This window comes from Centropristis striata, chromosome 18 (assembly GCF_030273125.1).
Source record: "Centropristis striata isolate RG_2023a ecotype Rhode Island chromosome 18, C.striata_1.0, whole genome shotgun sequence".
Taxonomy (NCBI): Eukaryota; Metazoa; Chordata; class Actinopteri; order Perciformes; family Serranidae; genus Centropristis; species Centropristis striata.
This window is the reverse complement of record NC_081534.1, coordinates 28,780,746-28,805,073: the sequence shown is the minus strand read 5'-3', so window position 1 is coordinate 28,805,073 and position 24,328 is coordinate 28,780,746. Positions and strand designations below refer to the sequence as shown.

The following is a 24,328-nucleotide window of genomic DNA, read 5'->3' as shown; positions in this document are numbered from 1 at the left end:
TTACAAACTGGAAAAATTACTAATTGAAAAATACATTTTTAAATATTTTTTAAATATCTTTATATCTTCATGAAACGGTCTGTTATAAATTTACGGTTTTGATGCAATAATCCACATTTTCCCACAAAAAATATATATTTCCTTTGCTCCTGTCTATCTGGTTTATAGTACAGTAGGAGATCCAAATAATGTTCAGTCCTTCTCTGTGTGTTTCTATCTTTATACTGTACCGTACAGTCTGCATGTTCTGATTCTGGATCTGATGGGGTTTGATGTTTCCTGTGTCATTGAACGCCTCCTGCTCCCATGAAGACGGTGTTGATGGGGGGCAACGAGGACACCAGGTCCTGCACCTCAGACGAAGACGGCACACGCTGCTGAGAGAGCAATGCATCCTGGGAGGTGAAGGGAGAGGGAACTCCGAACATGCAGGGAGCGGATCCTGACGAGGGGAGGGAGTGATCTGAGCAGGAGAGAGCAGAAACACAGTGAAATGCATGAGATTTAAATTGCAAATCTCTTGTTACCTGGGGGCCGCTGGAGGCAGTATCAAAATGACCAAAAAAAGACACAATATGACACAAAAAAATAAATTACTTAAAAAAGACACAAAATGACCAAAAAAAGATACAAAATGACCAAAAAACACACAAAATTGCAAAAAAGACATAAAATAACTGAAAAAAACACTAAATTACTTTAAAAAAGACATTAAGCTATTTAAAAAAAGACACAAAATTACTAAAAAAGACACACATTTATTTAAAAAAGACACAAAAATGACCAAAAAAAGACGCAGAATAACCGAAAAAGACACAAACATTTTTTTTAAAAGACACAAAATTATTAAAAAAGACACAATTTTTTTTTTAAAAGACACAAAATGACCCAAAAAAGACACAAACTTATTTTTTAAAAAGGCATGAAAAGAACCAAAATACACAAAATTATTCAAAAAGACACAAAATTACCAAAAAAAGACACAAAATTACCAAGAAAAGTAATTAAAGGGACCTTCCACACACAACACGGTAAAGTGGCATTCATATAAAACTCACATTAAACTTTCATATCAAGGTGGGGGCCACAAAATATCATGGTGGCAAGGAAAAGGAAAAATATTCTGTTGCAGTAAAGTACAAGGTGAAACATTTTTATTTGTAATTATTACTTGATTGTTCAAGCTACCTCAAAGAATGTGTGTTAAATGATAAAATAAAAAAGGCTCATCCTGGATCTGTTTCTTCGCTCTTCTTAATTTTTTTAATGTATTATAGAAGTATTGGATTGGGACTCGGTATCGGCAGATACTCAAAATCAAATGACTCAGACTCCCTAATACCAAACAAATATCTGCTTGCTTGTCCCCTGTATGCAAAGTGTCCTCCTTTTTGCTGTGAAGGAAACGGCCCCCCTACCTGCTCCAGTGTCCGCCTCGGTGAAATACGTTCCTGTAGTTTTCCTCCCCGGCTCGTCCAGGATGTTGAGCGGGTCGTGGACTTCAGAGTACGGTGAAGGGAACGGACGCAGGCTGCCCACGGTGCTGATGACGGACACGTGCTGGTCCACCAGTGATGTCATACGCTGGCTGTCCAGGTAACTGCTGTTGCTGTAGTAACCTGCCACAGGAGGAAATTAAGTTCATGTTAATAACTTGGTGCTTGTTGTTTGTGCAAGAAAAATCTGAGGGGTCAACACATGATTGTAAAATTCAAATTTTTTCTTTTTTTTTTTTAACTCAAATTGTATTTGTTAACCCCACAGACTGACCAACAAAGTATTCAGTCAAACTGAACTGATATCAAACATGTTGGACGACAACAACTGCAGCATTTTATCAAACTTTCAACTTTAAGCTTCACTGCTCTGAATTTTTTTTTAATGAAACATGAAATGCAGCATTTCTTCTACAACTTCTCACCACGATATCTCTCTAAGGGCCAACAACTTAGGAATTATACCATTAAAATTAAAAATTAAAAATAAAACACACTTGATAATAAAAGTAAAAAGTATGATAAAAATGAGAAGAAATGGAAAAACACCACTGAATAATCATAAGAATTAAGTTAAAAATATTGTTATAAATATAAATATAATCTAAATTTGTGTTCTTGGCCTTTTTTCCAACAACAATTTCATTTACTTCATTAAATTTATTGGTTATTTATGATTGCAGAAAAATAAAATTTTTGTTTTGTTTTAAACATTTTGTTGTTTATATGACATTTTATTAAACTATAGTTTAATATATTTCCCTTTCCAATGTGTTTTTAAATGCTTTTTTAAATGTATTTTTTTAGCGATGTTCCCTCTCTTCATTTGCTGTCTAGCTCGCTCGGCCACCATTTCTCTGTATCTCTGTAAGTGCCAATAAGTTACGCATTGTACCATTAAAATAAAAAGAAAAGATGATATCCATCTGTAAAACAACATCCCAGTAAATATTCTGCTCCTTCTGAGTCTTCATCAGCGCGTTTTTTATCTGCCGTGCTGTTTTTAGTAATTTTGTGTATTTTTTGGGTCATTTTGTGTCTTTTTTGTAATTTTGTGTATTTTTTGGGTCATTTTGTGTCTTTTTTTTAGTAATTTTGTGTCTCTGTTAGTAATTTTGTGTCTTTTTTTGGTCATTTTGATACTGCCTCCAGAGGCCCCCAGGTAATTTGAGTTTGAGACCCCTGTTCTAGAAGATTTAAAGTGTTTGTTACATGGGTGTCACCGTGGGTTCTTCTGGGTTAAGAGATGTATTTCCCCATTAAATGTGTAGAGTCTGAGTCGTCCTTACCGCTGTGTCCTGCAGCAGAGTACGCCGCTCCCTGACAGCCGCCGCCCGCAGCGTTCACGAAGCCGAACCCGTCTGCTGAGTCCAGGATCTGAGCGGCCGTCTGAGCGTCCAGGCCCTGCTCCGTCTGAACTGGATCTGAGCCGGAGGGGTAGCTGGACGTGGGCCGGACCGCGGCGCCGTAAGGCGTCAGGGAGCAGCTGGTGGTGTTGGAGGAGTGGTGGGCTGACGGGTGGTGGTGGCTGTAGAAGACGTCTTTGGTCAGGTGCTGCTGGTCGTTGAAGGAGGGGTACCGAGAGAGGTGGTAGGCCAGAGAGGAGGCCTGAGACTGGACTGAGGCCAGACACTGAGTCTGAGTCTGAGGCCTGAAACACAGACAGAAAAACAAACCTTCAGACTTTATAATGGCACAAAACATCTTTAATTTGACTTTCAGATATCTACGAATCCAAACATGGACGGGAACTTGACGACTCAGGATGGTATATTTACCAGCACCAAGGAATAAAACAACCACTGTTTGGACTAAATAATATAGGTAAAAGCTTAAAAAAATGAAATAAAAAAGCTTTAATTATAATGTTAATATTCAATATTCTAGAATGTTACTACTTTTTTACTACTTTTATCACAGAAAGAGAAACAGCAAAAATGAAATTAAGTTTTGTTCATAACATAATACCTATCATTGATCCGACTTCACTTTGAGCGTCCTGAGTTCTTCCTGAACAGCTACATATGTTTTTTGTGAAGAAAAATGAAAAAATAGCTTTGTAAGAGCGATCTGAAAAACTGTTAAATATGCTTTTCTACAGAAATCTTCCTGGGTTTTTAATATGGGAGTCAATGAGGCTGTTGGTGCGTGTTGGTGGCGCATCTGTGCATCCTACGCCCAAACTATAACTCTGACAGCTTTACCAGAGGATTGTGAGTGAGAAGACAAATTTTCCTACATTTCTATGCATAAATTATTTCTGTAGAGTGGAATTTGTGGCCTGGAGCGCAGTTTTAAAATTTATTTTTTGACAATTTTTTCTCTCCCTCTACACTCTGAGCGATGACATCACACACTGTGACACGAACATTCCCTGCAATACACATCCATTATAATCTCAGAATTTCTCCAAAAATGATCATGGTCATTGAACAGGGATTGATAAAAAACTATATGACCTATCGAAACGCAAATTAATACACCAATACACAAGACTTGTGTCTACTGTTTAAAGTTTAAATGGAGTCTCTAGGTGAAATTATGCCGGAGAAGTAGACGTTTAAAAATCTCCAATTATTGTTCTTTTTCGCTAATTTTTTTGGCCGTCCCATTCATTTCAATGCAAAATTTTGGGCAGTTTTTCGCGACTTACGTCACAAAAATTCGTATTCCGTAGAGAAAAGTAATAGCACACGATCCCGATCAAACCGCACGTTTTGATATATAATTTGTTAAGTTGCAGGACTGGTAGCGGGACAAAATTGAGTCCGGAAGAGGAAGAAGAAAAAATCCACAGTATAACAATAGTGCTCAGGGCTTTGCCCCGTGGCCCTAATAATAATAATAAACTAAGGAAGCAAAAGCAGAAAAATAAATTAAATGTTTTTATATAAAGTATTTAACCAAATTTGGCAGTAGAATCATATCAGGGCAGGAGCTGTCATTCTCTTAAATAATAAAATAAAAATGACTGAAACCCTGAGGTGTCAGTACAGTAAATTGAAACAGTACTAAATGAAGCAGACCTGAGTGCAGGCTGGTAGTTTGGGGCCGAGGAGCCGCCGGCTGGAGGGAAGTAACCGGAGCCGGTCTGAGGTAAGCAGTGGTACAGGGTCTCCGGGTACGAGGAGCAGGGGCTGGGCTGGGTCATCACGCTGAGAGAGGACAGGCAGGAGGAGGAGGAGGACGAGGAGGTGGTGCAGCAGGTGGAGGAAGAAGAAGACGTAGTCAGGGGCCTCCCCGACATGGGCCCCTGGTTGATGACGGAGCCTCGGTGCACTAACGCTGCTGGAGAGATCGGGGGCGTCATGAGGGGCCCGCTGACCTGAGAGAAGTCCATCTGACCTCCTGAGGGACAACAGGGAAACAGGAAACGTTCTTGTTAGTGAAGTTAGTGCTGCTTCTATGGGCTGAAATATGTGCCACCAGAAACTGAATTTTAATTATTTATATTTGAATTTGTATTTTTCAATTTGAATCACTGCATTGAAAAACTGAATCTGAATTGTAATTTGAAATTCGATTTAAATTTTCTGCAACAAAGATCCGGGTAGTTGAGGCAGAGCAATCGAGCACAGAAAACAGAGGTGCTGATTGGCCGAAGAGGCACTCTGTGTATCTGGGCTCGATTGCTCTGCCTCAACTACCTGGATGTTTGTTGCAGAAAATTTAAATTGAATTTTGCTAACTGAATTTGAATTGTGAGAACTGAATGTTCAGTTCCAAACTAATAAATTCAATATCAAATTGCAATTCAGAGTCAGTTTTTCAATGCAATGATTCAAATTGAACAATACAAATTCATTTTTTTATTGCAATTATTCAAGTTAAGCAATTCAAATTCAAATATAAATAATTCAAATTAATTTTCCGGTGGCACATATTTCAGCCCATATGCTTCTTCGGTAAACAAAAAAAAAAGGTGCTTTATTTTACCTGACACTGTGAATCCGGCAGACTCCGCCCCCGGGTAGATGACGGCGCTCGTCTCCAGACTCTGCTGCTGATTGGTGGACAGAGACATGTAGGCGTGTTCCCCCAGAGACTCGTTCTTCACCGATTGGTCGATGGCGGCGCTGGCCTTGTTGCGGTTGGCCAGGAAACAGGAACTGGGAGACGCCATGAACGCAGCTTTACTCGCATCTGAAAGGGACGAAGTTTAACGTCACGTCTTTAATAACAATATAAATATTTATAGTTCTGTTGATGTTGGTTTATTATTTCTTTAGCACTGAAATTAAATAATAAATAAACTGAACAATCAGCAGAAATAACTTAAGCCAATTAAAAAATAATTAATAAATAAATAAATGATTTAATGAATAGATTAATAAAAAAAAATGTTTTATTACCTTTAACACACAAAATGCAGCAAAAAGTACTTAAATTAATGGAATTTTAAGTCATAATTAGATATAGAATGAACATAAAAACAGGGGTAAAAATATCAAATAAAAAAATAAAACACTTAATAAAAATAGTAAAAAATAAGATAAAAATTAGAAGGTATGGGAAAAACCCCACTGAATAATAATAAAAATCAAATAAAAAATATTGTTGTGCATTAAATATAATTTTAATTTGTGTTCTTGTGTCTTTTTATAACATTGAATGTTTACTTATTATCGAACCATACATGCACAAAAATTGCATTTTATCTATTCTAACTATTTTCATGACATTTTATTAAACTTTAAGTAAATTTATTTCCCTTTCCACTTTGGATATGCCTTTTTAAAGCATTAATTTTTTTTACACCTTAAGTAAAACTAAACTTGCCAAGGTATTTGCTCATTCCCCAATACAACATCTGCACAATATTTCATATAAAAATATAACAATTCTAATACTCTTGCTATGATGTAGACCAGGGATGGGCAACTTAATTGCTGCAGGGGGCCACAATTTTTCATGTTCACTACCACAGGGCCACATATAAGACCGTGCACTTCACCAGATTTGATGAAACTGCAATTTTAAATATGTTTACAGTGCAGTAACTTAACATATTTCATGCTCAAATGCATGAAGCAAATAAAAAATAACCACTTACGGTGATTTATTTTGTTTTCAGTGCAAGAACAGCAGACCAACATTAATGGAAGAAGTAATTTTGTGCATTTTTACACTGCACTTTTAAGATTTCATGCTCAAATGCATGTAGTTGTACTGAGGGCCACTTCAAGTGAGGGTGCGGGCCGTATGCGGCCCCCGGGCCTCCAGTTGCCCATCCCTGATGTAGAATAAGAATTTACACTCCCAACAATTACACGGTATGTTGAATTATTCTATTCAATTTATATGTAATTTATTGAACATTATCTAGGTTTCACTTCTTTCAAAGTTGGTTATGACATGCTGTAAGACTTAATAAAATAATTATAATCCTACAGTAAAAAGTTTGTAAACCAGAGTTATGTGGGCTTATTCTTCACTGTCTGCTGCAGATGTCAGCAGCTGAACCTCAGTGTTTATGTTACGTAAAGCTTTGATACCTGCATTTTTCATGTATTTGTCCAGCAGGTTCTGCAGGTCCTGCTCCTTGTCGTTGTTGAACTGAGTCTCCAGAGCCAACAGGATGTATTCATCCAGCAGCATCCTGATCAGATGGAAGGAACCTGTCAGGGTCCAAAATAAGAAAAGAGACAGAGAGAGAGAGAGAGAATTATAAGGTGAGACTTTGTTTATTTGACTATCTACTGTTTGACCTTTAGGACGAAGCTGCTCTTTGTTTGACCTGCAGGGTCGCAGCTTTCAAACCTTCTGTGTGTGTTTGAGATCAACTGGGACTCCTCAGACCAACTGGTTAGTGTTTATTCACATACACGGACTCTGTGTGTGTGTGTGTGTGTGTGTGTGTGTGTGTGTGTGTGTGTGTGTGCGTGTGTTTGAACAGGGAGCACGCAAACCGCAGATAAGACTTTGTTTAATCAGGGCGAGTCTGGCCATTACAATTTATGGCACTATTGTAGCAATCTGCTCCGACCTGACTTGTATTAGCCTGTGTGTGTGTGTTTGTGTGTGTGTGTGTGTGTGTGTGTGTGTGTGTGTGTGTAGACTAAATGATGGAGCAGAGCGGAACAGAGAATTAATTAGCTGAGTGACAGTTATTAATGTCTCAAACAATAATCCCCATGTTTTCATTATGTAGCTTTAATAAATTGTTGTTTTAATGTTTTGCCTGATTGACGGTTTTGTTCGTAACAGTCGGACCATATTTATGGTTGCTGTGGTATCTTTGAGTTACACACTACAGTATATCTTTAACACAAGGTTCGTACACTTTTTCAGTGGTCAAATTCAAGCACTTTCAAGGTCCATTTTCAAGCTTTTCCAGTTTCTTACAACAGTTGTAAATTGCATGTTTTAGATGAGTACTTACATGCTAGAAGGGGTAATTTCACTCAACCATACCAACAGTCATGATATTACGCTTTTAACAACCAAAAGTACAGTTTGCTCAATATTCAATTTAGTATTTTTTTCATTGAACATGTTATTATCTATAGTCAGATTGGATTAGATTAGATTTCAAGAGAAATACAGTAAGAATTTCAAGCACTTTATCCAAAATCCAAGCACTTTTTAAACCTTGAAAATACAACATTAAAATTTAAGCATTTTCAAGCATCCGTATGAACCCTGTTAACAGTTTTATTCGTGTTTGTTCTGAAAGAAAACAAAAACCTTTTCCTATTTTAATTGACAGTAATAGTAATACAGTTATTATATTATAATAATGATAATAATAATTATTATTATTATTGTTATAATTTATTATTATTATTATTTTTATTATTATTATAGTACAAGTACAAATACCTCAAAATTTCACTTAACTAAAGGAGTTTTAGTGAGTATTTATTATTTTATTTTATTTGTATTTGTTTATTTTCTGATAAATATTTCTTAATTTCATTATTATTTTCATTATTATTATTATTATTATTATTATTATTGTATAAGTGCTAGTACATCAAAACTTTTCTTAACAAAAGGTGTTTTAGTAAGTATATATTAGTTTATCTTATTTATTTGTATTTGTTTATTTTCTGAAAAATATTATTTAATTTTCTGCTGTCCGCTATGATCTTGCATCTTGCTATATAAATAAAATTATTATTATTATTATTATTATTATTATTATTATAGTATAAGTACTAGTTCCTCAAAATGAAACGTCACTTAGCTAAATGTGTTTGAGTAAGTGTTCATGCAAAAAGAGCATCTCTCTCAATGAAACATACCCGATAAATAAAAATAAAAATAAATCACCAGGTGTCAGGACTTTTTAAAGGTTCTTACCGAAGCTGGAGGCGTTGTTGAGCGTCAGGTTGTGCATCACTCTGGCACCGAAGAAACTCCACCTGAGGAGGAAATCCTGAGCTCGCTTCTTCACCGAGCGGCCGCTCTGCTTCCCGGGCTGATCAGAAACAGGAAGGACAGCAGAGTAGAGACGGCTCGGTTGCACAACAGGACATTTTGCAGGACAAACACACATGGGCAGGAGGAACAGCTGTTACCTTGATGACTTTATGCTCCACCACAGAGTCCAGCCACTCGATGAAGGACTCCACGGTGGCGTTCTTCCTCAGCAGCTCCTTCAGCTCCTGGAACACCGTGATGGAGTCATCTGGAAGAGAAACCATGCTTCATAATAAATACAACAGATTCTTATTTGTATTAGAGCAACAAAAACAGCTGCTGGTTATTTCTTCAATACTTAAAAAAACAAAAAAATATCGAGAGAGAATTAACCCTCTGGAGTCCACGAAAGCACCGGCACAAAACTTCTTCATGATGTTGCAACGTAAAAACGAAGCAGCATCGAGCCCTGCTGTCAGCTTTTTCAGAAGTTTCCATGTCCAATTTAGTCCATCAACCCTTTTTCAGCAACGGTATATTAAAAAAAACACGTGCAAGTTTTGCAGAGGTTTTTCAAATTTTGCAGTTTGCATTCAGCATTTTTAATGCAATCTTTTATGGTTTTTTGTGTGATTTGTGTGTTCTTTGTGTGTTTTTATGTTTTTTTTTGTGGTTTTCGTAAAAAAAAATTTTTTTAAAGTGGGTTTTAAGTGGGTTTTTATGTGGGTGTTTTTTATGTGTGTTTTTTGTCATTTTTTGTGTTTTTGTGTGTGTTTTATGTAATTTTTTGGGTGCTTTTAGTAAAAAAATATTTTAAAAAATTATGTGTGTTTTTGTAATTTCGTGCATGTGTTTTTATGTGTGTTTTTATGTGTTTTTTGTCATATTTTGTGTTTTTGTGTGTGTTTTATGTGTGTTTTTTGTAATTTTTTGGGGTGGTTTTTGTAAAACTAAAAGTATGTGTTTTCGGTGTGTTTTGGGGGGTTTTAAGTGTGTTTTGATGTGGGGATTTATGTGTGTTTTTGTAATTTCATGTGTGTGTTATGTGTGGGGGTTTTTTTGTGTTGAAAATGTTGATCCAGTAAGTCAAAAATGAAAAAGATAATAATCAGGTCATATAGGTGAGGTTGTGCTGAAAACAACACCAACATGGCATGGTGAACACTTTTTAAGTCGTTTATACAGGCAGAATGAAAAGGAGTCAAAAACCAACAAAATAACCCCAAACTCCAAAGGGTTAAGTAAAAATGTTTAAACTTGTATTTTTACACTGCAGTATTCCTGTTTGTCCTTCAGTAAAACATCTGATCAGACCGTTGGCTGTCTTACACTCGGAGTAGATGTCGGGCTCCTGGTCTCCGCTGGTGTTGACGCTGACCAGCGGCTGGGAGCTGATGCTGCTCAGATCCACGTTGTCGATATCCGACACCATGCTGGTCACCACCGCCTGGTCGAACAGCGCCGGGCGGGCTATCTGCAAAAAAACAACAACCTCAGAAATGATTATTTTAAAAGACATTTGATTGGAGTGTATATATTTATATATTTTTTTATTTTCTTTTAAATAAATTAAATAAATAATATTTTTTATTTTTTTAAATAAATTAAATTAATAATAATTTTTTTAAGCACTCACGTAACAAACCACAGAAAAAGGGAAAAAAACAACAAATAGCACAGCATGCAGACAAGGAATACACCAAAAAATATATGTAATTTAAAAAAATAATAATTAAAAAAAATAAATAATAATAATTAAAATAAATAAATAAATAAAAAAAATAAAAAAATAAAATAAAATAAAATAAAATGAAAAATAGTAAGTTACCACTGTGTTTCATCTTTCATTTACTGTCAGTCATTCAGTCATTTGTACAGATATATAAGGCCGTACAGTTTGCATGGTGAAAAAGAAATAGGGAAAAAAGAAAAAAAAAAGAGAAAAATACCAGGGGAGTGAAGACTAACCAGCCACAAACTCTATAAAGGATGGCCAAGTTTTGTGGATTTGTCTGGAGTATAATCTCTTGTGTTAGATGTTGTACCTGTGCCAGGTGTAGGAACGACGTCTGTCTCTTCAGGGACGACACAAAGTGGCGTGCGATGGGGAGCTTCTTGGCTGCAAGGCATTCTGGGAGGTTCTCCAGAGAGGAGGCCAGCCAGTGCTCCCAGTGTTTGGCAAAGTTTCTGATATCTGCCAACAGACTGATGAAGAACATTTAGTCAGATCTTTCATCAATTAAACCTCTGAAGTCCAGGAGATTTTGGTTCAAATTTGTCAACTTCCTATGCATTAATTTCTGTCTCTGTTTAGCATCTTTCACTCTGTCCTTACATCACATGCATGGCTCCCTTTTCTCCACACAAACCAGGCTATCAGTCAGATTTTTCAATTTATTATTAATTATAAAGCTGCCAGGAACCCAAAATACAAACAAAAGAACTCCAACATGCTTATCTCTTTCTAGGATTTGAAGGGTTTCAGGTGTTTTATTGGAATCTTATTGAAAACTTCGAGCTTTTTAGCACCAGTAACTGATTTGACAATAACACATGAAGTTACAAACCTTTCAGGCATCTCCTGCATCGTAGCTGGAATCAGAACATCTGTTAAAACCTGAAAAAAACAAAAACATTATTGGAGTATGCCCTGTTTGTCTGGACAGTTATTTTGTCTTTCATATCTTTCATAAAAATGTATTCCCATATGGTCTAGCGGTTAGGATTCCTGGTTTTCACCCAGGCGGCCCGGGTTCGACTCCCGGTATGGGAATTACTTCTTGGGCAGTCCGTCGATTAAAGGTTAGAAATCTTACTTTGGAAGGCTGGTGGTTCCATGAAATATCCTTGGGCAAGGTACTGAACCCCAAAGCTCCCAGTGGTGGCAGGTGGCACAATTTAGCCTCTGCCACCAGTATGTATGGGTGAATGAGTGCAGTCTGTAGTCTGTGAAGCCCTTTGAGTGGCCATTTATGTATTGTACGGTCCGCGGTTGTAAAAAAGGCTGCAGTTTCTGTGTGATTTATGTTGTAAAACCACTGACCTTAGGTTGAGCAAAAAACTTCCTGGTTAGGCGTTATATAAGACAGTTTGAACAGTAAATAAATGTACGTAAATGCCGGAAGTGAAGTAGTTATGAGGGTCACATGACTACAGCAGGATACAGTCATGGAAAAAATCATTAGATAACTCTTGTTTTCTTCAGTTTATTGTTCATTTTAAAGCCTGGTACAACTAACTCTATGGAGTCTTGGGCTATTTTGTCAATTTTTGAATCCTTTTCATGTCATTTTGTGTCCTTGTAAGTCTCTGTTGTTCTGTCATTTTTAGTTATTTTGTGTCTTTTTTTGTAATTTTGTGTCTTTTTAAAAAAAAAATTGTGTCTTTTTTTTGGTCATTTTGTGTATTTTTTGGTCATTTTGTCTTTTTTTGGTCATTTTGTATCTTTTTTTGTCATTTTGTCTTTTGTGTCTTTTTAGTCATTTTTTTGTCTTTTTTTAGTCATATTGTGTCTTTTTTGGTAATTTTGTGTCCTTTTAGTCATTTTTTGGTAATTTTGTTTATTTTTTTAGTCATTTTGTGTCTTCTTTTAGTCATTTTGTATCTTTTTTTAGTCATTTTGTGTCTTTTTTGGTCATTTTGTGTCCTTGTATAGTCATTCTGTGTCTTTTGTGTCTTTTTTGGTCATTTTGTGTCTGTTTTAGTCATTTTGTGTCATTTTTTGTCATTTTGTATCTTTTTTAGTAATTTTGTGTCTTTTTTTAGTTATTTTGTGTCTCTTTTTAGTCATTTTGTGTCTATTTTAGTCCTTTAGTGCAACATAAAATGTGAATTTGAATCTTATTTTTCCTTTCAAAACACCATCATGCTCAATAAAGAATTTTAAATGTTGCAAATGTGAACAAAGGTGTCAAATACAACATATAAGAGGGTTCCATCCAGTTCTATCATTTTATACTAAATATATTTGAGCTTGTCTCCAGTTTTACTTGGTATATCATCATCAAACTGAAACTGGCCTCATGGAGTTTACAGCCAGAACTTTAGAGGTAAATTTACAGTAGGGCTCCACGCTGCTTTGTTTTCTAGTCTGGATGATGAAGAAGTCTGGATTTGGAGCTTTTGGAGACTGCAGAGGGTTAACTACCTTGTAGAGGATGGAGTCACAGACGCAGAAGATGTCGACTATAACGGGGTTCTCCAGCAGCGGCAGCAGGTGGTCGGGCATTCCCTGCCAGAAATGGAGCAGAAAATTCTGGATCTGAAACAAAACATTTGAAGAGTTGATGCTGGTTTTTACTCTCTTTAGTTACAGCGAGTAATATTCTCATGTGTCAGTAACTATCACCTCCTCAAAGTTAACATTGATGGCGTTGTCCAGGATGCACTGGCAGTGTGTTTTATACATCATGATCAGAGTGTCCACCTGAGAAGAGACGAGGTGGAGGAGAAAACAAACTATAACGTCATGTCAGATACAGAATATACTGTTTATTACATTAATGTGGGATGTATTTATGACCAGCCTTTTCTCTGGAGATGTTTCCCTGCAGCAGAAGATGCTGAGCGTTGGGGAAGTCAGGGAGCAACGTTCCAGTTTTGGAGCTCAGAGAATATTTCCTGGTGAAGCCGCCCTGAAATGTATAACAATGTCATGTCCTTTGTTTTTGGTTAAAGATGAAACAGATGAAACATATTTCTATAATACCATTAAAAAAAATATTGAGCATAATGTTTTGAAAGGAAAAAAAAGATTCAAAATCACATTTTATGTTGGACTAAAGGACTAAAAAAGACACAAAATGACCAAAAAAGACACAAAAGACTAAAAAAGACACAAAATGACTAAAAAAAAGATACAAAATGACCAAAAAAGACACAAAATGGCTAAAAAGTACACAAAATGACTAAAAAAAGATACAAAATGACCAAAAAAGACACAAAATGACTAAAAAACAATGTCATGTCCTTTGTTTTTGGTTATAGATGAAACAGATGACACATATTTCTATAATACCATTAAAAATATGATTTAAATCTGTGGTTAACAGCAGATCAGAGAGTTTATTGTCAGAGAAAGATGATTTTGTATGATTTTGGTTAATTTAGGGGGAAAATTTAACAATCACACATTCCAAAATCCTGTAAAAAAAAAACTGTTGTTAAGTTGCTCTTAAAATAAAAGTTTTTCAAATGTATTTACCTCGTTCTTGAGCTTGCTCCCTGAAAATCTGTAATCAAAAAGAGACAGATTTGATATTTTAAAAGTGAAAACACAATACAAAGCTAAAGCCACATACTTATATTCAAATTTATACAAAACATGAATTGTGCTTTTGTTTTGTAATATATTTCCAGATTTATTCCAGGGAGGAGAAACAGCAGAACTTCAGCTTCAGAGTAGCTGACATGAGTCGTCAAGCCTCAAACAGAAAATGTAAGTGTCTTCTGCAAAAAATGAGACTAAACATATAATTGTTGGGTTTTTTTTTTTAATTAAAGAAAAGGTTGTTGTTTTCTACTCACTTATATTACTCACAGGTAACACATATTTTCCTAAATATGGTTTTCTTGTGTGGAAACAGGATCATAGTTACACATGTGGTGTTACTTTATTTAGGTTGTTACATTAGTTACTTTGTTTTGTTGTTATTTTGTGTTAAAATAAATCAACTCTGACTTGCGGCTTCACATTGCACATGAACGGCCGGTCGTCATGGTGACAGCCCACCCAAACCTCCTCTATGTGGACTTTGCAGCTCTTTATACTATTAACTATTAACTGATTGTTTTGCTTTCAAAATTGCAGCCAAACAACGAACATAGATATAACTCGTAATAAGATGTTTGTCATTTTATGGGGATGAGGATGTAAAAAAAAAACTAAAAAAATTGTGCACTAATGCTAGACACACAAATAATAAAATACCTCCTAATGATCAACAAGGAAAAACATTTATATTCATAATAATTTGTAAGAATAAATCATGTTAAATGTTTTGTTACCTGGTCAAACCTTTCCCAGAATACACAGAGTGGTAGTACGCACTGCTCTCCTTGATGCCAATTCCATAATAATGATATCTGCAGAGAACATTATATCAAATAAGTACGGCAAGATTGGTAAAAAAAAAAAAAAAAATCTAAATATGAGAGAACAAGTCTGAATTTCTTACTTGGAGTGTCCTCTGGTGCCCAGTCGTCTCGTTGTTAGCAGAGGAAACTTCTGTCGGATCGTCTGACGGGAAAAGGAAGTTTAAAGTGTCTGTTTGGATCAATCAGTCATCAGATTGTTGTTACTGGATCAGCATCAGGATAAATAGAATAAACAGTATGTATTGTTTAACCCTTAATCGGGCAAAGAACCGTGTTTGGTAACTTCAGTGGATATCTAACTGGGTCCCCATGTCTCTCTGTTTGGTCGTAGAACCACATGGATTTCTTCCAGATAATCAGCAAAGATCAGGCTACGTCACAGACAGTGACACCATGACATCTGACCAATCAGTATGATCATAATATAATAATATTAACTTTATTGACCTGGACCTCCAATGTAAAAATGAAAAATTTAGGAAAGAAATCTGCAAGAAAGTTGTACAAACAGAGTTATTCTTCAATGACTTGTACCAAGAGAACTTGACTATGAAGACATATTAGGGCATATTAAGTATGAATAAAAATAAAAATACAAACCCGGGGGAGAGAGGTAATATTTCGAGAAAAAAGTTGCAAATTTACTAGATTAAAGTGGCAAATCTACAAGAAAAAAAGTTGCAGATTTAAGAGATATAAAGTGAAAAAAAAGCAACTTTTTTCTCGCAGATTCACCACTTTAAGTCTCATAAATCTGCAACTTTTTAAACTTTTTTTCTCAAAATATTACCCCCCTCTCCCAGGTCTGTGTGGTTTTTTTTGTTTTGTTTTTGTTTTTACAAATTTCACAGTCCACATTCTGGCAGTATGTAATATCCTCCAATTTTCTCTAGGGTGGAAATTTGGAATTTGCAAGAATTTCTAGAGAGCCAGAAAATAAACTTTTTGAGACATTTTAAGACCGACTGATCACTGAAATTAAGGCAAGAAACATGTGAGGAAAATAAATATTTAGGACAATTATGCCCCAAGTTTGTCATATTTAATAAACACCAAACTCTTTAAATGTACGAATTTTCATTTGTCACACACACAACTAGAGGTGTGTGGGGGAAAAAATCGATACGGCAGAATACCGCAATATTTTGCGTGGCAATATTATATCGATTAATGGCCACCAAGTACCAATATGTAGCGTTCGGGCAGTATTTTCGCCGTTTTTATTTCACTTTTAGGAATAAACTGGAGATACTAGTATCATATGAAGCTATCAGATCTAAGGAATCTATAGTGAATCAGGGTATCGTGTTGGGAAGTTGTAGAAATAACGCTGCAAATTTCAGCTTTTTTTTATGTTTCATTCAAAATAATTCAGAGCAGTGAAGCTTGTTGTTTTTGAAAGTTTGATAAAATGCTGCAGTTGTTGTCGTCCATACATGTTTGATATCAGTTGAGTTCAGTTTGACTGAATACTTTGTTGGTTTGACTCTCAATGTGGAGAAATAAAAAGACTGAATGGTGGGATGAATAGACTGGGAATTTTCTCTTATTTGACAAAACAATTCTTGATTGAATTTAATTTTGTGGACACAAAATGCAGTTAAACAGTTAAATCGCAACAGATTTTATCCAAAAATGCTTAAAATCACAATAATACCGTATCGTGACTCAAGTATCGGGATAAAATCGTATCGTGGGGCCTCTGCTGATTCACACCTCTACACACAACTCTGATATAATAGAATATAAGAAGTCTGCAGGTTATTGTATTAATAAATGTTCTCGTGTTTCTGACACCTTTCCAAATGTAGCAGCACAGGCCGGCTCTAGCTTCTCCTTCCTGCAGAAGTCCAGGTAGTGAGCGTAGAGGATACATCGAGGCAGACACACTCCTTCACACACGATATAATTCTCCTCCAGCCTGTTTGGACACAGAGAGTAAACTTTATGTCCCACAGGGGAAAATCTGTCTCGGCTCAAGGTTGTTATAGTTAAGAAAAACAAAAGAAAATAATGAATACTAGAATTGAAAAAACATTTTTGTTAACCCTCCGGAGTCCATGAAACCACCTGCACATGACTTCTTCATGACGTGAAGACATAAAAATGAAGCAACATTGAGTCTTGCCATCAGATTCCCTCTAAAGTTCTGGCTTGAAACTACATGCCAGATTTTTTTTTGATGATATTCGGCCAAATAAAACCAGAGATATTGTCAAATATATTTAGTATAAAATATAGAACTAGATATTATCCTCATTTTACCTGTTATATGTTACATATGCAACCTCTATTCATATTTGCAATATTTAAAATTCTGTGTTTTGAAACATAAATTTCAAGATCAGATTTTATGTTTTTCCTTTGTGTCTTTTGGGTTCAAAGTTTTGATCAAGTAAGTCAAAGTTAACAATTAATTATCAGGACATATAGGTGAGGTAACGCTGAAAAAACTGATACCAACATGGCATGGTGAAGATCTTTAGATTTTTTAACTGACATAATAGCCGAAGATTTCAGAGGGTTAACTGAAATAAAAAATAAAAACTGACAGAAACTGTATTGTGTGGTTACAAAACTTAATAAAACAAACTGAAACTAAAGTGAAAATGTCTTTTGTTTTTCGTCTTTGTCAACTTTTTTCATACAGGAAGCATTGGTGAATATTGGTTATTTCCAATGGCAGCTGTATTTCATACTACATTATGTATGGTGTTATAGGTAATGTTTTTTAAAAAAAAGCCCTGTTCATAACCAGCACATCCACTGTGTGGGAGCTTATCCAGGATGCTAGCGAGCTATGCTAATGTTAGCAGCTCAACAACAAGAAACAACAAAAGCTCAACTTGATATCTGAAATAGCATTACTCAAGCCACACAAATTGAGAAGTTTTCATCCAAAAAAGTAATTTATATCTTAATGTTAAAAGTAAAACTGATTAACTATATACAACTAAAGCAAAAATCAAACCACTGTCTTGAATCAGTGTGCAAGATTAGCAGCTAACGTGAAGCAGCATTATGCTAACAGTCCAATAACAGTATATTTGTAAATCATACTTTAAATACTAGAACTAACTATTATTTAACTGTAAACAAGAACATATATGTTTCTTTTCCACCGAGTCTTCTTTGTGAACTGTCAACTGGTGAGAATGCAGAATTTATTTATTTTTTTTGTTTGTTCATATATGCAGCCATTAATGCTGCGTTCAATTGCACTCGGAACTCGGAAAGTGCAATAGAACGGCCCTTGAACTCGGGATTCCGACTCGGGAATTCGGGTAGGGACGTCAAAGCAAAATGGCGCCACACACCGTGAGAGATAAACAGTCACTTTATCTTTACATTTAGTCTGTTATGCAGGGCCGGTTCTAGCCCATTGGCTGCCCTAGGCGATATTGAGATTTTGCCCCCCCCCCCCCCCCAAACCACATCCATTCCATGTATTCATTCTGATATAGGTACACTATGTTATATGTATTATGCTGTACACTAATATTTGATACATGAACTACAAGCAAGGTAATGGTCTCAGAACATTTTCATTTTTAGAAACTTTGGAACTTTACCAACAACAACTGAATTGAAAATACGAATAAAAAAATAAGAAAACACAGATCTTCATCAAATTAAGAATGGCAAAGATTGAAAATAAATAAAATGTAGGCATGTTCATTTAATTCAATGAGGGTTTTATTGCCCATGCTTTTTAAAAAATGTTTCGTTAATCAATGTTGTTAAAACAAAGATGTATGCTTAAGGGCGCCACAAGGGGGCGCCCCCTGCCAATTTGGCGCCCTAGGCAGCCGCCTTGGTGGCCTGTAGGAATAACCGGCCCTGCTGTTATGTGTCGTTTAATTTAGCATTTGTGTTACTAAGAGTGTAGGATTACTTTGTAGTGGTATTTGCACTCCCACTCTGTTAATTAAAGAGTTTGTGTAAGCGTAATAGGGAAACTAGCTAACTCACTCTAAAAACGTATTTAAACTATTTGAATTTGAAAAATTACTAAATTAACTAGTAAATTAACAACTAAATTAAAGCTAAGTTTTGTATTGTTATTATTATTATTATTATTATTATTATTATTATTATTATTATTATTATTATTAATAATAATAATTTTTATTATTTCTTTATTTTCTCTCCCTCTTTGTTCTTAGGCGTTGTCTTTCAGGTAGTTCTAATGTACCAGTTTTTTTTAAAATGTGGATAACAGCTGTGGAATAACTTTATATATTATTGATGCTTATGAAATGCTGATCTCCGTACTTTTATTTTTTTCCATACTTTTACTTTTTGACTGCAGGATTTTAACTTGTAGAAGAATATTTTTTATAGTGTGTTAGCAGCACTCTAACAGGAGTAAAGGATCAGAATCCTTGTTCTTCTTGTGTCTTACCACTGCAGGGTGAGCTGTGTCTGTTTCTTCTTGTCCTTGATGATCTGACTGATGGTTTTTCTGGAGGACGAGATGCTCTGTTTGATGTTCAGGTCCGGGTTGAAGTCCACCAGGTCCTGGTCTTCCTCAGAGGACGGCGTCTCGTTACTGTCCTCTGCTTCTGAGTGAACACACAGACAAATAAAGTTTACGAGAGAGGTACCTTATTCTGCAACTAGACACTGTTTCAGCCTCCATTAAAGACACAAATTAGGCTTTCTTAAAGGGCAGTTTCTCCATCATGACAGGGTGGCCTGCAGTTTCAGGGACACATGAAAAATGTTTGATATGATTATGAAAATAGAATATATATGGTCAAAATGTCATTTTTTTCTGAATTAGTATCATTTAACCACATACATCAAATGAAAAAAAACAGTATAAAATGAACGAAACACATTTTAGGAGACATCATTGTACTGATATGTGTGTAAATGTTTGGCCATTTATAACAAGACATCAGAGTTTCATTATTTTGTTACATTTTCATGATGACTGAGCAATTCTGATGAGGACACCAAAATGCTTATATTTCGTCATTTTCATCACATTATGTGTGTAGCTGAATGTTGTCAAGCTTAACATGTCGTCACCCTGTTAAAATAATCGCCTAACTCATTTTTTCAAGTTTTGTAGGAAAAACAAAAAACATATGACATTTATTGATCATTTCACTCAAAAAGGATGTAACAAAGGATGGCCATTGGCATAGTAATAACACTGTGTGTAAATTATGTAACTTAAGAGAAATAAATGACTTGGGCAATTTTTTGAACATGCCTTTGTGACTTAAGCAAGATATGGTAACACTTTATTTTGAAGGTGTCTACATAAGAGTCACACAAGCCTGTCATAAACATGACATGACAAGTATCATGAGCATTAATGTTACTTCAAAGTGTCATTAATGTTCACGACACATCCCATGTCATGTTTATGACACGCTCATGTCACTCTTATGTAGACACCTTCAAAATAAAGTGTTACCATATCTTGCTTAAGTCACAAAGGCATGTTCAAAAAATTGCCTAAGTCACATTTTATTTTGACTTAGGCATAATAAATCCGCTAAAGTCACACACTTGACATAGGCCATTATCTTAAAGGGGTAAAATCACATGATCTGATCAACTGAGGATGTAGGTGATTTTACCATAGGTGGCTATGAGGAGATGATTTAGGGAAAAAAACCCAATTTTGACAAAAAATGACTAAGGCGATTATTTTAACAGTGTGATTATGTGCACCCTGTCATAGTGAAATATCAATTAATATAAAAAACCTTTCTGAAATTTGAAATATATTTGCTAAACAGTACACAGTCAACTTGCTAACTGAGTCATGTCACTAACTGAAGGTCCATCCATGCTAAATTAAATCCAAAATTTACCCAAATATGTCCACCCTGTCATGACAGGATGTGAATCGTGGTAGCGCAACAATATTTTTGCATATTTTTCAAAACTTTAAGAAATAACATCCAAACATATTGGCATCAGAGGATTTTAGTAAGGATTGGAGGAAAGTCGAATTAAATTAAAGAAACGATTGAAGGTTAAAAAAAAAAGGGGGGTAAAAACAACTTGGAAAAAAATTAAAGAAATAAGACTTCATCTTGTGTATTTGTCAAAATGTTTTGTTGGATGACTGTCCTGAAAAACAGAAGAAAAGCTCATAATTCATTGCAAGATAATGTTAAACGGTAAAAAAAAAATTTGAAATTAGGCTTCATGTTCAGAATTTCTTTTTTTTTTATATATATATATTTTTCAATATCTTACATCTGAATGTAAATTGGTTGTCATACTATTTGATAGAATTTATTTTATTTCTATATATTTTTTCCTGCTCCAACTAATGGACAAATCAGAAGAATGTGTAGAAAATAAATGGGATATTGTTGTTGCAGCGCCACCGTGTGGTCAGTGTGGGTCACTTTTTCTTTCTTTTTTTAACTGTAACCACAGAAAAACATTCTCAAATAAAGTTAACATAGACTAAAAATTCTTGCAAGAAAAGAGAAGAAAAGAAAATGGCGAAGTTATAAGAAGGATATAATTTAAAAAACTGTAACATTTCAGCCTGTTTGGTCTGAATTCTCAACAGTAAAAATGCATTTAGAATAATTGTTTAATTACCTGATTTAATCCCAGAATCGTCCTCCGGATGAAAACGTGTCTGTCCGATAAAGTCTGTGGCTGTTTCTTCTGGTGAGCTGCACAAAGTCTTTGTCAGAGAGTGAATAAGAAACACTCCATCTCTGTCTGAACTCTCACTGCTGCGTTTCATCGGCATCGTCACATAAAAACAAATATTGACCTTAAGAAATCAACCAAAAAGAAAGAAAACTAAAATCAGCCTGCTGTGGAATAAAAAACACTCCACTGCAGCTCATTTGTCCTGAAAACTGTGAATCTTTAAACACTGTTTGTCAATCCCAGTTTCACACAAATCCAGGAAAAGATCAAAAAGAGCACAAACAAGAACTCGTCCAGCATTTTTTTTTTATCCAGAAGCTGAAGAAAAGTGGAAAGAACTGTTGATAAACCTGACAGAGCAGCCTGAGACTAATAAATCTGTGCTGTGGGAAGGCAGAGCTAATGAAGCCGTGGATGCATTCATCATATTTACAGAAGACCGGGGCTAATCCAGGTTATTAATGATTAACAGAAAAACCCTGATCCATCTGTCCATCCATCCATCCTGCCTCCCACACTCAGCCGGCCCTCACACAAACTTACATCTGTATGAAAACAATGTCCAGTTTGCCTTTAATTTATTTAGTTTTTACATTTTAATCTTGGATGTTATTATAATTTCTTTAGCAGGTTTAAACCTCTGAAGTCCAGGAGATTTTAGTTCAAATTTGTCAACTTTCTCTGCATTAATTTCTGTCTCTGTTTAGCATCTTTCAGTCTGTCCTTACATCACATGCATGGCTCCTTTTTCTCCACACAAACTTGGCTATCAGTCAGACTTTTCAATTTTTATTTAAATTAAAAGTATAAAGCTGCCAGGAACCAAAAATACAAACAGAGGACATTTTTATGGGAATGTTCCAATTTTGTCACTATTTATACACACAAAAAAAGCAGAAAATAATGAAATAAATAAATAGATATAAAAACATCAACAACATGTCTATTTGCATGTAAATTAAAAATAGTAATAGTTTAGTACAAAGAAAATTCACATTTTCAAAGTGGTCTAGAAACATAAATGGCACACTGTGTAAAAAGCTCCTATGATTGACCTTTCAATTGGCTTTCTCAGCTTGTCTACATATCATATATAAATAAAGTTATTACTGTAAATAAAATATGTGTATTTTCAATAAATAGATGGACTCCAGAGGGTTAAAGGTTAATTTTAAGCTCAATTTTACAGAAGAAATGTGTTTTTATTTCAGCTGCAACAAACTATTTTTTTTTATTATCAATTGATTATTTATTCTAATTGGTTAATTATTGCAGAGGTAAATACATGGGTATTTATTTGTTAAAAATAAACAAATAAATATTTAAAAAACAAACATTATAAGTGGATCAAAGCAGTGAATCATCACAGCCAACCTACATAATATTTGTCAGTTTAAAATTGAAACCACTGTCTGTTCCTGTTCATTGAAATAATACATTTTAATTAGTTTTTTAAATATATATATGTGTGTGTGTGTGTGTGTGTGTGTGTGTGTGTGTGTGTGTGTGTGAATTGTTGAGCACATGCAGATATAAATAAACTAGCTTTATTAAATTATGAAAATGTTGATTTATTCTTGATACTTTGGCTGTGAACCACTAGATGGCGCCCGAGGCCCTAGGTTAACTGGTTTTAGGAGGCTGCATTTAATATTGATACTATAGGAGTAACATTTTGAACTTTTATAAGCGTTTTTACATCGACACATAAGAACCTTTATTTAGGCTTGAGTAAAGTAACTGAGTAGGCCACTGCTAGTAATATAAGTTAACAGAAAAATATAGTAGGGTAAAAAATGATAATAATAATAATAAAAAAACATTTCCATCTGAAAGGTAGTAAACCGAGGATTGAAAAATATTGTATTTGCTTACGTAAATGTAGTTAGTTGCTTTAAATGTGTATTTGATGTTAAATACGGTTTTTATTTTTTTTATTAAAAAAACAACAAACAAGTTAAAAAGCATTACATTGATGAGAATATATTTTAATATAATATTATAAATAGTAATAAATCCATTCTTTTTATTTTATTTTACATTTTTAGATTTTATTAACGGAAGACCGGAAGTGAGGTCAGAAAGAAAGTTAAAAAAGCACTACGTTGATGAGAATATATTTGAATATATTATAATATTATAAATAGCAATAAATTAATTATTTTTTATTTTATTTTATTTTTCATTAACGGAAGATAAACCGGAAGTAAGGTCAGAAAGAAAGTTAAAAAAAAACATTACGTTGATGAGAATATATTTTAATATATTATAATATTATAAATAGTAATAAATTAATTATTTTTATTTTATTTTACATTTTTATATTTCATTAACGGAAGATAAACCGGAAGCGAGGTCAGAAAGAAAGTTTTAAAAAAGCATTACGTTGATGAGAATATATTTTAATATTATAAATAGTAATAAATTAATTATGTTTATTTTATTTTACATTTTTATATTTTATTAACGGAAGATAAACCGTAAGTGAGGTCAGAGAGAAAGTTAAAAAGCATTACATTGATGAGAATATATTATAATATTATAAATAGTAATAAATTAATTGTTTTTATTTTATTTTATATTTTATTAACGGAAGATAAACCGGAAGTGAGGTCAGAAAGAAAGTTAAAAAACATTACGTTGATGAGAATATATTATAATATTATAAGTAGTAATAAATTAATTGTTTTTATTTTATTTTACATTTTTATATTTTATTAACGGAAGAT

At 34.5% G+C, this 24,328-nt stretch overlaps 1 protein-coding gene and 1 non-coding gene across 2 annotated transcripts; one reads left to right on the top strand and one right to left on the bottom strand.

The window, feature by feature from the left end:
- Nucleotides 1-21,696, bottom strand: rfx6 (regulatory factor X, 6). The gene is given in 20 exon segments (XM_059355838.1): nucleotides 1-463; nucleotides 1,419-1,619; nucleotides 2,786-3,147; nucleotides 4,523-4,844; nucleotides 5,433-5,639; nucleotides 6,992-7,114; nucleotides 8,802-8,919; nucleotides 9,020-9,129; nucleotides 10,191-10,335; nucleotides 10,907-11,066; nucleotides 11,429-11,478; nucleotides 13,009-13,122; nucleotides 13,210-13,386; nucleotides 13,388-13,495; nucleotides 14,065-14,092; nucleotides 14,868-14,945; nucleotides 15,038-15,099; nucleotides 16,755-16,878; nucleotides 19,363-19,564; nucleotides 21,540-21,696. Coding segments are annotated over 20 exon segments (3,027 nt in total). The 3' UTR covers nucleotides 1-284.
- trnae-uuc (transfer RNA glutamic acid (anticodon UUC)) lies at nucleotides 11,563-11,634 on the top strand. The gene has a single exon. It is a non-coding gene; the product is annotated as a tRNA-Glu (tRNA).
- Nucleotides 21,697-24,328: the final 2,632 nt, after the last annotated feature.